Here is a 15,066-nt window from a genome sequence, read left to right on the forward strand (position 1 = left end):
GGTAGTTTAGCGAATTGAAATTGTGCGAATTGTTTTTAGATTACCTCCCCACTTCCTTGAAAGTTAAATTAGAATGCCCATTGTACAAATCGTTAATACATTTGGAACAAGTATCAATTTTAATATTTTTTTTAATAATCGGCGAGACGGTTAGTGCACGGAGACCGAGTTCTCCAAATAACCTTCAGTACTTTTTTAGAATCATGGGAGAAAATCACTATCCGCATAAGAGTAGGATGATGCACGTGTTGGCCACTGTGTTTAGAGCTACAGTAGTACAGTATGAGGATGTTGCTAATACAGATTACCAGACTCAAAGATACATAGTAACATCTTCCAGTCTAGGCGAGGCTTTCTGCTGACATCTCACTTATCAATATCTTCAACAGCACATATCTCATAACGAAGCGGTCGCTGGCAACATTTATTTGTTAGCCAAATATAAATAATTATCTCCTGAAAATCCTGGAAACCGCCAGATTAAAACGCTGCAACCCTAAACAAGGACAAAACATGAGAAATTCATAAAGTATAACCACTTTCAAGTGGGGAATTTAAACAAGTGATTGTACTTGTGAGTGGCGCGGTATGCAAATGTTGGCTCGGCGTGCGGGGCACGTCCTTGCCACACAAATTGTTTCATTATCTGCTACATTGTCTACTGACTTAGCGTATCTGTACAGCGGTGTTTCCTTTGTTACTATTGTTCCATCACGGTACAGTATAACTACAATGCTAGTGTTGTCAATATACTGTATTTATAAAAGTGGATAATATGTCGCGTGTAGGGCAATTCTGGAGCCAAAAGAAAATTAAAGTAAAATCTCTGCTTAAACCCTATAAATGAACTCTACGTTTAAATCTACTCTAGTTGAGTTAAAAAGCCAAAATGGTAATGTTAGATTAGATATAGAAACGAAGTAATATCTGTAAAACAGAATGTAAATGTTTTTACAAAATGTTCAATCTATAAAAACATGTTAAATTTCTAAAAAAACGTGAATTTTACATATTTTAAAAACGAATAAAAAAGTGTGTCTAAAATGAATTAAATTTATATTACAAATTATATGCAAAATCTATAAAATTGAAACAAGATCCTACGAAAGATCTTTATTCTACAAAATTAATCGTATCACATTCTTTATTGACGTGACAACGTCTTAAATTAGGTTGCGGCTCGGAGTCACTCATGAAAAAGTGTAACGCCCGGTAACGTTACGATGCCCGTCCAGTGGGTCCGCCGCACGGGATCCGCACGGGATAAAGCAGATAACTGTGGGTCCGCCGCACGGGATAAAGCAGATAACTATGTTTATTCGTGAAAATGTGGAGTGCTTAGATTCGTCATTTACAACAACTACAACAAATAAAGGTAAATAATTGTACACTGATATTTAATTATCGTAAACTATGATTGATTGATTAATTGTTAGATCGACACAAAAGTTGAGAAACTGAGTTTATAGGTTATGTCATACTATTGACAAATGTTGATAGTGTTAAGTAAATTATTAGTTTAAATCACTCTGCAATCAATCGTAATTCAGTCGATTGAGAAGAAACAGCGCGTATTGCTAGTCAAACATTTAAAATAACAAATTATAACCTCTAACCTGTCATAACAGTGCGACCAAAGAAACGAACTAAACCGACCAATCACCACGCGCGAAGTTAGAATTTAACTGTGTTTAGCAAGAATTTCAAATTCCAATTTTAGTAAATGTTTTATTCAACTTTACCATTTACAATAACAAATTTTAATTAATTTCAAATTATGTACAATGTTTTAGTAAACAAAATATATTTCTATAGTTAAAATTTGTGCAATTCTTATTTTCATTCAATTCCTTGTTCCTATTGTGCAATTTAATAATATTCATATCAATAAATATTCTACCGAGAAAAAGACGTTGTCACGTAAAATCTTCGCCCGTAAAACCGACTTTACAGGCAACCATAATTTTTTTTAGGTAATTGTCATACCACAAACAATAATTAAATACATTACATCTTTTGCATTAATTTCTTCTTTTTATCGTCTAAAACTTTTTAAATCTGTTAAGTACATTCACTTTAATATATTCTAATTTTACAGTAATGGTTAAACAAAATTTGGATTTCATTTTCTCTAACACGTAAATGTTATATTTCCTATTTTCTTCATATTCATTTAATATTTTATATTCTTGAAATATTAGGTCACTGTGTTTAACGATGTTAAATTCTTCCGTCAATTTAATAAGAACACATTTTTAACATACATATATAATTTCAAAAGTAAGTAATTCCAAATACACATACTTTACATTCAAGTTGTAGAACTATTTTGGATATTATGTTTATGATTATTCCGAAAGTACAAATAAATTTTTCAATTGCTAAAGAATATATTTTTAGGCTAAAGAAAAGTTTTTAGAAAACATGTTATAAATTAACGAATTTATATCTCATCGTACTCTAAAATTTATCTTCATGGTAATTTGAATCGTTTAATTTGGAATCTAGAGATAATATATCTAAAACTATCGATTTTGTGAAATATTTTACATAATTATTTTATACACGAAAGAAAATACCAATATCCAAACAAAACTGCTAAACATTTTTGCTGAGTAATAGGTAGAGAATGAGGAGCACTTGATGAAGATGTGGGGACGATGAGGATGGGTCATTAAGAACTACCCTCGCTCTCTCCCACGTTCGGTCGTCCAGGCGGTTACACACCGATGGTTCCAGTATTGCGGTCGGATTAGACACAGCCTAACCGTAACTCACTATCGACCCTTCATAATTAATATTTCACTCATTTTCTATCGCTTCTACTGTTACACTACATAGAAGCGATAGAAAATGAGTGAAATATTAATTATGAAGGGTCGAAATATAAATATATATATTTATGTCACTTATGCAGTGACAAATATCACTTAGAACAATATATTGATAATTTATTATCAGCATTTTCCAAAAGGGGTTATCCACGAAAACTTTTAAACAACAAACTGAACACCAAATCACTATCAATTGGAACAAGTAAATCTAAATTTGACAATAATGATCCAAAGTTTTTAACAAAATACCATCCAGGACTTTATAAAATTAACAATATACTTCGAGTAGCATACAGTTTATTGGACAGCTCTGCTTCAACTAAAAACATATTCAAATACATTCCAAAAATAAGATTTAGAAAACCACCAGTTTTGAAAGATATTTTAGTCCATCCAAAATTACCTAAGCACAAAGACCAAGAAAACATGACAGTTGGGTCACATCCTTGCAATAAACCCAGGTGTTTAGTTTGCAACATGTGCTCTACTTCAAAAACATTTACAAGTAGTTCTACACAAAAATCATACAGTATATTTGAAGACTTAACATGTGAATCAAAAAATATTGTTTACCAAATTCAGTGCAAGTTATGCCCTAAAGATTATATTGGTTCAACGATAAATTCACTTAGAACAAGGATGACTGGGCACAGGTATGCATATAAACATAAAAAAACAGAGCAACCTGTAGTGGCACATGGCTTAATACATAATTTAAATTTTGAAGAAACATTTTCAGTGAAACCAATTAGAAAAAATATCACAAAATTTAAGTACACACAGTCTGAGAACCATGGAACAAGCCCATCAACTCGTCACTAAATCAAAATTTCCAAGTGGATTAAATTTAAGGTGACTTAGTCAACAAAGTGAATTTATAAAATTAAATCATATGTTCACCATTGTACAATAATTCATTCTTATTTTTCATTTTCTGTGTTGATGTTTTATGTTTATTCTGTTCTTATAGCCCTATTTATATAATTTTTGTAATTTCCTGAAGACGGCTTAAGCCGAAATATAGAAAATGTTTATTACAATAATTGAAGAATTCTTATTGAAGATTAATATATATATATTAGGGAATAGATGATTTTTCCTTGTTTCCCGGATCATGAACATATATGTACATAGGTACAGGTCTCAGAAGCCTACTTCTGTCAAAAGACAACTAGGATGGATTTTATAAAATACTTAAAATTTATAGCAAAATATAGTAATTTTGCATTTGATATCTCCATTTTAATACTGATTAAGCACTGAATCTTATTATTTGCTAAAACTAAGAATTAAAATATATTTTTACTAAAACTTTTAATTTTCATATCTGTATATTTTCATAGCGCCGCAGTGGTTGCGGAAAGGTTAAAACAAGAAGTGATGTTACTATTAAGCTTACTCTATACTTTGAAGACCATAAAATATAAACAAATTCAAAATTGTGGGTAATTAATCTAAAATATGGTTGTGCTGCCATAAATCAGTGTTTAAAATTAATTTAAGAAAGCCCATGTTTTCCCCTTGGCAAACCCCATCCGAATATTTGGAACACTTACTTAAAATTCCTATAAGTGGGTAATAAACAATCTTTTCCCACACGAATAAATATACCCGCCTGTGCAAATACGTCGCTCCATGTTTTATTTCTAACGATACACGGAGCGAAAATGGTAGTCCACTCGTAAGTTCTCTATATAAAGTTACTAAAAGTAGAACTCAAAATCAGAACTAGAATTATTCCCTTCACTCCTTGTTCTATCTGAATTCGTTCAAACAATTTAGTGCATTCTCAGTATGACTTGTAAGAATATACAGCTGCACCTTACGGTCTAACTGTTCCTTAATTTGTCAACTATGCAAACAATTTGATTTTGATTAAGGCTCTAGTACATGACAGGTTTATATAGCAATATTCTATGGAATTACAAGTACAGAAACAGACATTTACTTTCCGACAGTCGACATACTATGCAATGTAAATTATACAGCTGTTTTAGAATTGTTGGAACATAATATAAAGTAACTTATAACAAACCAGACGAAGAAATTTCTCTTATAACGATGAAATCTCAGATTCACTCCCGACGATATTGTACTTAGGATTGATTTAAAATATACCTACACTTTTTAAAGATTTTAAAACAGTATCGGGCATCTCCATTGACACTGATACTACACTGGCAGCCATACTGGTACCACTGGCAGCCATACTGGTACCACTGGCAGCCGTACTGGTACCACTGGCAGCCATACTGGTACCACTGGCAGCCGTACTGGGTACCACTGGCAGCCATACTGGTACCAGTGGCAGCCGTACTGGTACCACTGGCAGCCATACTGGTACCAGTGGCAGCCGTACTGGTACCACTGGCAGCCATACTGGTACCACTGGCAGCCGTACTGGTGCCACTGGCAGCCACTGTTACTGACTGTTACCAGTGGCAGCCATACTGGTACCAGTGGCAGCCGTACTGGTGCCACTGGCAGCCATACTGGTACCACTGGCAGCCATACTGGTACCAGTGGCAGCCGTACTGTTACCAGTGGCAGCCACTGGTGCCACTGGCAGCCATACTGGCAGCCCTGGTACCTGGCAGCCGTACTGGTGCCACTGGCAGCCACTGGCAGCCATACTGGTACCAGTGGCAGCCGTACTCATGGCAGCCGTACTGGTGCACTGGCAGCCGTACTGTTACCACTGACAGACATACCTACTGGTACAAGCCGTACTGGTACCACTGGCAGACATACTGGTACCTCTGACAGGCGTACTGGTACTGCTGACAGGCGTACTGTTACTACTGACAGGCGTACTGGTACCACTGGCAGACATACTGGTACCACTGACAGGCGTACTGTTACTACTGACAGGCGTAGCCTACTGGTACCACTGGCAGACATACTGGTACCACTGACAGGCGTACTGTTACTACTGACAGGCGTACTGGTACCACTGGCAGACATACTGGTACCACTGACAGGCGTACTGTTACTACTGACAGGCGTACTGGTACCACTGGCAGACATACTGGTACCACTGACAGGCGTACTGTTACTACTGACAGGCGTACTGGTACCACTGGCAGACATACTGGTACCACTGACAGGCGTACTGTTACTACTGACAGGCGTACTGGTACCACTGACAGGCGTACTGGTACCACTGACAGGCGTACTGGTACCTACTGACAGGCGTACTGGTACTACTGACAGCGTACTGGTACCACTGACAGTACTGGTACTACTGACAGGCGTACTGGTACTGCTGACAGGCGTACTGGTACTACTGACAGGCGTACTGGTACCACTGGCAGACATACTGGTATCACTGACAGGCGTACTGGTACTACTGACAGGCGTACTGGTACCACTGACAGGCGTACTGGTACTACTGACAGGCGTACTGGTACTACTGACAGGCGTACTGGTACTACTGACAGGCGTACTGTTACTACTGACAGGCGTACTGGTACTACTGGACAGGCGTACTGGTACTACTGACAGGCGTACTGGTACTACTGACAGGCGTACTGGTACTACTGACAGGCGTACTGGTACTACTGACAGGCGTACTGGTACCACTGACAGGCGTACTGGTACCACTGACAGGCGTACTGGTACTACTGACAGGCGTACTGGTACTACTGACAGGCGTACTGGTACTACTGACAGGCGTACTGGTACCACTGACAGGCGTACTGGTACTACTGACAGGCGTACTGGTATTACTGACAGGCGTACTGGTACTACTGACTGGCGTACTGGTACTACTGACAGGCGTACTGGTATTACTGACAGGCGTACTGGTATTACTGACAGGCGTACTGGTACTACTGACAGGCGTACTGGTACTACTGACAGGCGTACTGGTACTACTGACAGGCGTACTGGTACTACTGACAGGCGTACTGGTAATACTGACAGGCGTACTGGTACTACTGACAGGCGTACTGGTACTACTGACAGGCGTACTGGTACCACTGACAGGCGTACTGGTATTACTGACAGGCGTACTGGTACTACTGACAGGCGTACTGGTACTACTGACAGGCGTACTGGTACCACTGACAGGCGTACTGGTACTACTGACAGGCGTACTGGTACCACTGACAGGCGTACTGGTACCACTGACAGGCGTACTGGTACTACTGACAGGCGTACTGGTACTACTGACAGGCGTACTGGTACCACTGACAGGCGTACTGGTACTACTGACTGGCGTACTGGTACCACTGACAGGCGTACTGGTACTACTGACTGGCGTACTGGTAACACGGGGGTGGGAGACATCGCACGAAGAAGGAAACAAGTTTCTAGACAGTTGCCAGAGTTACAACGGCTCTCAACAACGTTGTTTTATATCCTAGATTAAATACGTTAAGTTGGCATTATTGTTGTCAGGTAGTGTCAAAGCAGTCTAACATAATCGTACTATCTTACTTTACTGCCAACGTACTTGATTCCATTACTACCAACAGCTACTAAAAAGGAACAACAATTACATTCATCTCGAAGTATAATATACACTTCCAGAGTACGGAAGTAATGCCAGGGTAGGAAGTACTGCATGCATAGAGAAGAGATTAATCACCGCCCGCGACTGTGCCAAGTCGATCTCGCCCGCTGCGCCGTGTCGAGGCCAGAGAGCGGCCAAAACCCTCGTGGCTTATCTTCCTGGCAGGGTTACATAAGCCGCAATTCCATCGTCATACACTATTTACTTTACGATAATAGTGCATTCAAGTAGACAACCTCGCAACAGCATTTGACGTTTCAACCATTAGTTCTTTAATTGTTTCAAGAATTTTATGCTTGTATGGTACCGCTTATCACACAGTACACTAATTAATAATTATAACTCACACAAACGTATAAACGTAAAAAAGTGTGTTTGTGAGGAATTAATGAGTTACAGCTAAGACCCAGCCGGCTGTAATGACGACAATCTTGACTGTAACAATAGTAAACTTCATTTTGCGACCTCAGTTTTAGTCGGAATAGTGAAAAATGTCCTTTCAACCCTAATGTCTAAAAATCTGCGATAAAAGAGCGTAAAAGTACAAGAGGTTTAACTTTGTTCGTATGGGGGAAATGCATGGTCACTTCACAACAGCCGTTTAATTTAATTAAAACACAAACGGCATGAGTACACTCTAATTTACGCCACGAATGCGCAGGCTTGGACTATCCATAAATAACAGTAATGGCAACGTCAGGGCAAAGCTTAAGTATCTTCCAGCACGATATCCACAACCACAAACAGCATGACTACACTGTAATTTACGCCACGTATGCGCAGGCTTGGACTATCCATAAATAACAGTAATGGCAACGTCAGGGCAAAGCTTAAGCATCTCCCAGCACGATATCCACAACAACAAACAGCATTAGTACACTGTAATTTACGCCACGTATGCGCAGGCTTGGACTATCCATAAATAACAGTAATGGCAATGTCAGGGCAAAGCTTAAGCATCTCCTAGCATGATATCCACAACCACAAACACGATGGCTACACCGTACTCTACGCCATGAATTTTCAGCAGACCATCCATAAATATGCTTGATAACTACATCAGTGATAAAAGTTTTGTTACATTGCCAGAAGCGCGACGAAAACAACACTGATCTTCATATAGCAGCTTCGTAGAGTACCAGCCGAACTCATCAGAGCTGGTCGCTGTTTTTCGTGTGAGATTTTGATCCAAATCTCGTGCCTAGTGATATCAATTGGGGAGAAGAGTGTGTTAGTAGATTCGACATTGTACTTCTGAGATATAACAAGCCGTAATAACAATTCGTCAAGTCTATGTTGCCATTAACATATTAGCCTGGTAATACTAAATATCTACGTGGGACGGCATCAGTCAACATTTGTAAGATTCTTCTCTTATTGCAACTCGAAACCAAAGTGATGAGACCTTAGCATTTGAAACAACTGAAATATGTAAATTTAACAACTAGAGTACAGCTCCATGTCACGATTGGTTTCCAAGATTTCCCTGTCTAGATAATCCAGTTATTACATCCTGTAAGGTGGGGGTAATAAACAAGCGTTTGAAAATATTCTTCTAGACAACAATTTAACTACTTCAGACTAATCAAATACACGAATTAAACACGATTATGAGATGTGACTGGAGTATATTGCAGTGAAATTATTTCGAATAGATTACCTTTATTTGTGTGGATAAGAACCGGCTCTGGACCATTTATAGAATCCTAGTGTCTTAAATTCAGTCCAGCACAGAGGCTTTATTGTTTCCTTATCAAAATACTCGATACCATTTTCCAGTTTACTGCTTTAGCAACCAATGTACCGGAATGAACAATAGACGTCTCGATCTTTACGCGTTCTGTAACAGATACGATCCATAAAATTTCACTACACAATCGCTTTAAACAAAACATTTCTTGAAGTTCATAAGAAACTGTGAAAAAGCTTACTAAAACTAAAGCAAAAATATAGCCATGCATCGAACGTAAATGTAATATGGAATAGACATAAAATATTAAAGTTAAGACGCAAATGTAAAAACTAATTAAATACATGAAACACAAAACTATGAACACATTATGTGGATTGACCCGTTGACATAAAACACGTTGTTTTGGTTAGTTGTTATTTGGCTTCCTATTGCATTTCACGTATATGGCATCTACTACAGTGTGATATAAAACTTTATTTTCAACTTTGACTTGAATGTTGCGTTTGAAAGGTTTATTTTGGCATGTTTAGGCGTATGCAACTTTACATAACGAAGCAGAAGTCAGATCGCATTTCAGTTGCAGTAGGACATAACAGTGGAAAGATTAATAATCTTGTTATACTTTCAAATAAACAATTAACAATACCTTCTTCAAATAAATTGAATAATATTGTATGGTTGATCAATGTGTTTTCATATTGTTTCCGAAGCAGTATATATGATGAAAATGGCCAAAGACAAACGGCCAAAAATCAATAAAATTTATTGAAATTGAGTATTTAAAATGGGATCGCTGCAGAATGTACTAAGTTTTGGGCAAAGCTCGGTTTAAAGTTGGTTTGAACTCATTCTTCACCGGACGCAATATCCGAGAAGCAGCCGCTTGCGGCTCCGTATGTAAATGTGTGCCAGGATATGAACAGAACTGAGGTGCGATCTTCATTTTCACCCTCCCCCCTCCCCTCACCGAATCCGTTAACCCTTGATGACATTCTAGAGACAATAAGTTTAAAATGAAAGCACCACTTTTGTAAACCTTGACTGACGGAATCTAATATCATAATAAATTATCAAAATTCATAACATGTTCGTATAGTTATATTGCTAATTCTTACATGGATTGACAGAATAATTTAAATAAATAAATAATTTGCTTGGTTAAGTGTCGCAGATTTAGCAGTTTTATGCAATGACAAGTTTTTAAAGATATCTTAGATGTTAACAATACTGTTTCATATAAATTAACGCTTTTCCAGATTTGAATGAAAAAAGGAAATAAATAAGGACAATAAATGGGTAAAAGGAACAAAGCAAACAAAGCATATTAGGAGAGCGTCGGTATTATAGCTTTTAATTTTATCCAGTTCCCACGCAACAGCAAGGCGCATAAATGACTCAACCCAGCGTAAATACCTGCAGCCCCTACAACTCTGAGATCTTGTCGCAAGTGCTAAAGTTAATATCAGTTCCTCGTGAGTAGTTAAAATGTTGTTTGAGGTGTACTTCTTCTAACTTACAAGAAAGACGACGCAGTTCCACGCAAGAAATCGAGCATGAATATAGATGTCACAGTTGTTTTATTACATATCCTATATGTAGATTGGTCCACCGATTATTACCAAATACTCGTAGATCGTCAATGTTCACTGTTTAATAAAGAAAGACAGAAACCACACGCTAAATATAATTACAGTAACTATACTCTTAAAACTGTAGTCAATAAGAATCGTAAGGTTTAACATTTAATTAACTGCCAATAACTTTAAAAGTGTTCGACAGGCTCTAAGAGAGCTCATCGTCTGATGACCACACTAATAGTGCTGCCAGGTGTCGTCGGCATGATAGCTCGACCATTTTTCAACATCACCGCGCCATGCTACACCGTGCTGTGCGAAAACTTCCAGCTATATTGCTCACCACCCTTCTCGCCTGCTTACGTCATCACTCACCACAGGTGTCGTTGCCAGCTTATAATGATACCTGGACCAATTTTCAACATCACCGCGCCATGCTGCACCGTGCTGTGCTAAAACTTCCAGCTATATTGCTCACCACCCTTCTCGCCTGCTTACGTCATCACTCACCACAGGTGTCGTTGCCAGCCTATAATGATACCTGGACCAATTTTCAACATCACCGCGCCATGCTACACCGTGCTGTGCGAAAACTTCCAGCTATATTGCTCACCACCCTTCTCGCCTGCTTACGTCATCACTCACCACAGGTGTCGTTGCCAGCCTATAATGATACCTGGACCATTTTTCAACATCACCGCGCCATGCTACACCGTGCTGTGCGAAAACTTCCAGCTATATTGCTCACCACCCTTCTCGCCTGCTTACGTCATCACTCACCACAGGTGTCGTTGCCAGCCTATAATGATACCTGGACCAATTTTCAACATCACCGCGCCATGCTGCACCGTGCTGTGCGAAAACTTCCAGCTATATTGCTCACCACCTTTCTCGCCTGCTTACGTCATCACTCACCACAGGTGTCGTTGCCAGCCTATAATGATACCTGGACCAATTTTCAACATCACCGCGCCATGCTGCACCGTGCTGTACGAAAACTTCCAGCTATATTGCTCACCACCCTTCTCGCCTGCTTACGTCATCACTCACCACAGGTGTCGTTGCCAGCCTATAATGATACCTGGACCAATTTTCAACATCACCGCGCCATGCTGCACCGTGCTGTGCGAAAACTTCCAGCTATATTGCTCACCACCTTTCTCGCCTGCTTACGTCATCACTCACCACAGGTGTCGTTGCCAGCCTATAATGATACCTGGACCAATTTTCAACATCACCGCGCCATGCTGCACCGTGCTGTACGAAAACTTCCAGCTATATTGCTCACCACCCTTCTCGCCTGCTTACGTCATCACTCACCACAGGTGTCGTTGCCAGCCTATAATGATACCTGGACCAATTTTCAACATCACCGCGCCATGCTGCACCGTGCTGTGCGAAAACTTCCAGCTATATTGCTTACCACCCTTCTCGCCTGCTTACGTCATCACTCACCACAGGTGTCGTTGCCAGCCTATAATGATACCTGGACCAATTTTCAACATCACCGCGCCATGCTGCACCGTGCTGTGCGAAAACTTCCAGCTATATTGCTCACCACCACCTTTCTCGCCTGCTTACCTCATCACTCACAACACGTGTCGTTGCCAGCCTATAATGACACCTGGACCATTTTTCAACATCACCGCGCCATGCTGCACCGTGGTGTGCGAAAACTTCCAGCTATATTGCTCACCACCCTTCTCGCCTGCTTACGTCATCACTCACCACAGGTGTCGTTGCCAGCCTATAATGATACCTGGACCATTTTTCAACATCACCGCGCCATGCTGCACCGTGGTGTGCGAAAATTTCCAGCTATATTGCTTACCATCCTTCTCGCCTGCTTACGTCATCACTCACCACAGGTGTCGTTGTCAGCCTATAATGATACCTGGACCATTTTTCAACATCACTGCGCCATGCTGCACCGTGCTGTGCGAAAACTTCCAGATATATTGCTCACCACCACCCTTCCTCGCCAGCTTCCGTCATTACTCACCACAGGTATCCTCTTTTAAAATATATTAACACTTTATAAAGATTGGCAACGTTATTTGAAAAATATATTCTCCCCTCCCCCGGCTTAACGTCATGAAATGAAACGGGTTAGTTTTATATTACAAATTCCACTAATTGTTATGTGAAATCGTGAGTTCGAAATATACGGATGGCAATCAACAAAATAAAAAAAGTTGATACCTTTTTTTATTTTCGCATTATACACAATGATCATAACAACGGGGTGAGAAACTTACTGGTCTTTCCAAAATTGTTTTTCTGCAATTCAAACACTATCTTTTTTCCCCTGTTAAAAACGATAATAGTAAGACAAAAATAAATGAAAAACGTTCAGAAGCCAAAATAAACCCAATTACAAGAAAATAGGTGACTGACCCATAGAGTATTAAGATGAGAGATTATGAACTGAAATAGAAAGCTAGAAATACTCATCAAAGGAGTAAAAATAATAAAGAAAGGATATAGTAACATACAAACACAAACCTAGTGGCCCTTTCTGGTGGTGACCACAGCTTGCCAGCTGGACACCATAAATACATAGGTAACTAAGCATAAGAGAAACAATTGATAAAAAATACATACAAATAAAACACAAATTAATGTACAGTAGTTGGAACTAATACAACGAGAATAATGTAAATATTAATTAAGATATATGATTAATCCATATACACCCAAAGATAGGAAAAATACTGCAAAGATAGAGAAAAAGTTAAAAAACAAGACATCCGTTTGAGAATTCTGAGCATTATGAAATATATTTAAAGTGATATGAGGAACATAACGTATGTTTAAAGCAACGTTTTACGTAGAAAAGAAGGTTGTTGGACAGAAAACACAGAACTACGACTGACGGCGTGTTCCACTGTAGCACCTCACACTCTGAAGGCCACAAGACGACAAACAACCGGAGGGTTTGAAGAGTTCCGCATTTTTAATCTCGTCCTTCTTTTTCTAGAAGCATGGCTTCAAACAGAATACATGATATTTTAAAGTACCTAGCTTAGAAAACGCCATGTAATAAATGTAGCTAGCACAACTGAGCATAACAGTAACAAGACGAATTGTGTTACTATATAATAAAAACGTTATAGTTAGAAAACTTTGAAAAAGTTATTTTAATAAATACAAGTAAAATCAAACTGAATTAAGCTACTTTGAAACACGCAATATTTTATGGCAGAGTTGACAAATCACAAAACGTTAGAAAACAAAATTTTAAAATATTAAAAACTCCATAAAGAGCAAATTTAAATTTCCTGAAGTTCCATAGATCCAGCTCTACGACCTAGCGTTACATTCATAAGTAATTGAATGTAGGATAGTACAGAGCTCTAGTTTTACCATGACGATACCCATTCACTATTAGCCACTGGTCAGTTATCAGGAGTTGATAATAATTGCATGCACATCTGAATGCATTAGTTTAGTTAAAATAATCGGCGTTTATTTTATTAAATGCATGACTTAGATAAAACGTCTGTTGTGATTCCAGCTGCATGCGTGTCAAAAAGCTCGATTATTTATTCACCTATATTGTTATTATGTGTTAGGTTAATCATCCACCTGAGGAAGGGATTAGGCCGCAGGTGTCGAAAGGCAGAGTTTCTGATTTCTTCAAATCAAAAAAATTGAAAATGCCCTGTTGTTTTCATAATCCATTGTCGAAAACTAACATTAAACAATAGACTATTTAAAAGAAACGTTTTAATTTGCGCTTGTCTATATATCAAGATAAATTAATGATAATACCAAACGTAATAATGATTATACCAAAATAACCGGTTGATAAAAAATTTCACAAAATAAAAAACAATACAACACATCAAGACAGACAATTAATGCTTAAAAATGCATACAATGCCTAACATCAGAGGGTCGCTAACTTTGCCAGAAATTAAATATTTATTAACCAGCTAATCACAATAACTGAAGAATTGTTCATAAAATCCAGAAACGCTTAAGAACTCATATACAATAAGTGATTGTAGGTCACTTATTACAAGAGGTAGAACATAAAAGTGTACGGTTTCAAACATTCAAAATGTCCATCCTCCAAAAGGTTCCAAATTATAGCACATATCCCCTACATTTTACTTACATTTGGTTAGCACTGCTATGTAACAAAATATTTATTGTAGAGTAAATAATAAGGCATCTGAAAGGGAAAAGGCAATATCTCCTGATGCAACTTTTGCGCAAAATTGTATGCCATAATAAATACCCTGAAATGCCTACATAATGACAATTTAAAAACATGTGATACTGGACGTATCATTTTTATTTCTATCCGTTTTACAAATTTAAAGAAAAGTTATATCATTAAAATGAATTTAAAAACATATGTCCATGAAGGCACTAATGTTCATACACACTGTTATATACGCACATAAAAGACAACATTTATTTTTTTACGACATTTATTGG

At 38.3% G+C, this 15,066-nt stretch overlaps 3 protein-coding genes across 9 annotated transcripts in view; all 3 read right to left on the reverse strand.

The window, feature by feature from the left end:
• Positions 1-15,066, reverse strand: part of LOC124354137 (tyrosine-protein phosphatase Lar) — a 784,869-nt gene that overhangs the window by 614,661 nt on the left and 155,142 nt on the right. The gene's annotated exons all lie outside the window — the stretch shown is intronic.
• LOC124355666 (endochitinase A1-like) lies at positions 5,490-6,152 on the reverse strand. The gene has a single exon (XM_046806828.1). It carries the CDS (start codon positions 6,150-6,152, stop codon positions 5,490-5,492), a length of 663 nt encoding a protein of 220 aa, XP_046662784.1.
• Positions 6,307-7,300, reverse strand: LOC124355667 (uncharacterized protein PB18E9.04c-like). Its single transcript, XM_046806829.1, has 2 exons — positions 7,275-7,300; positions 6,307-7,147 (listed from the first exon to the last, which is right to left on the reverse strand). Exons 1-2 carry the CDS (start codon positions 7,298-7,300, stop codon positions 6,307-6,309), a joined length of 867 nt encoding a protein of 288 aa, XP_046662785.1.

This window comes from Homalodisca vitripennis, chromosome 2, assembly GCF_021130785.1.
Source record: "Homalodisca vitripennis isolate AUS2020 chromosome 2, UT_GWSS_2.1, whole genome shotgun sequence".
NCBI lineage: Eukaryota > Metazoa > Arthropoda > Insecta > Hemiptera > Cicadellidae > Homalodisca > Homalodisca vitripennis.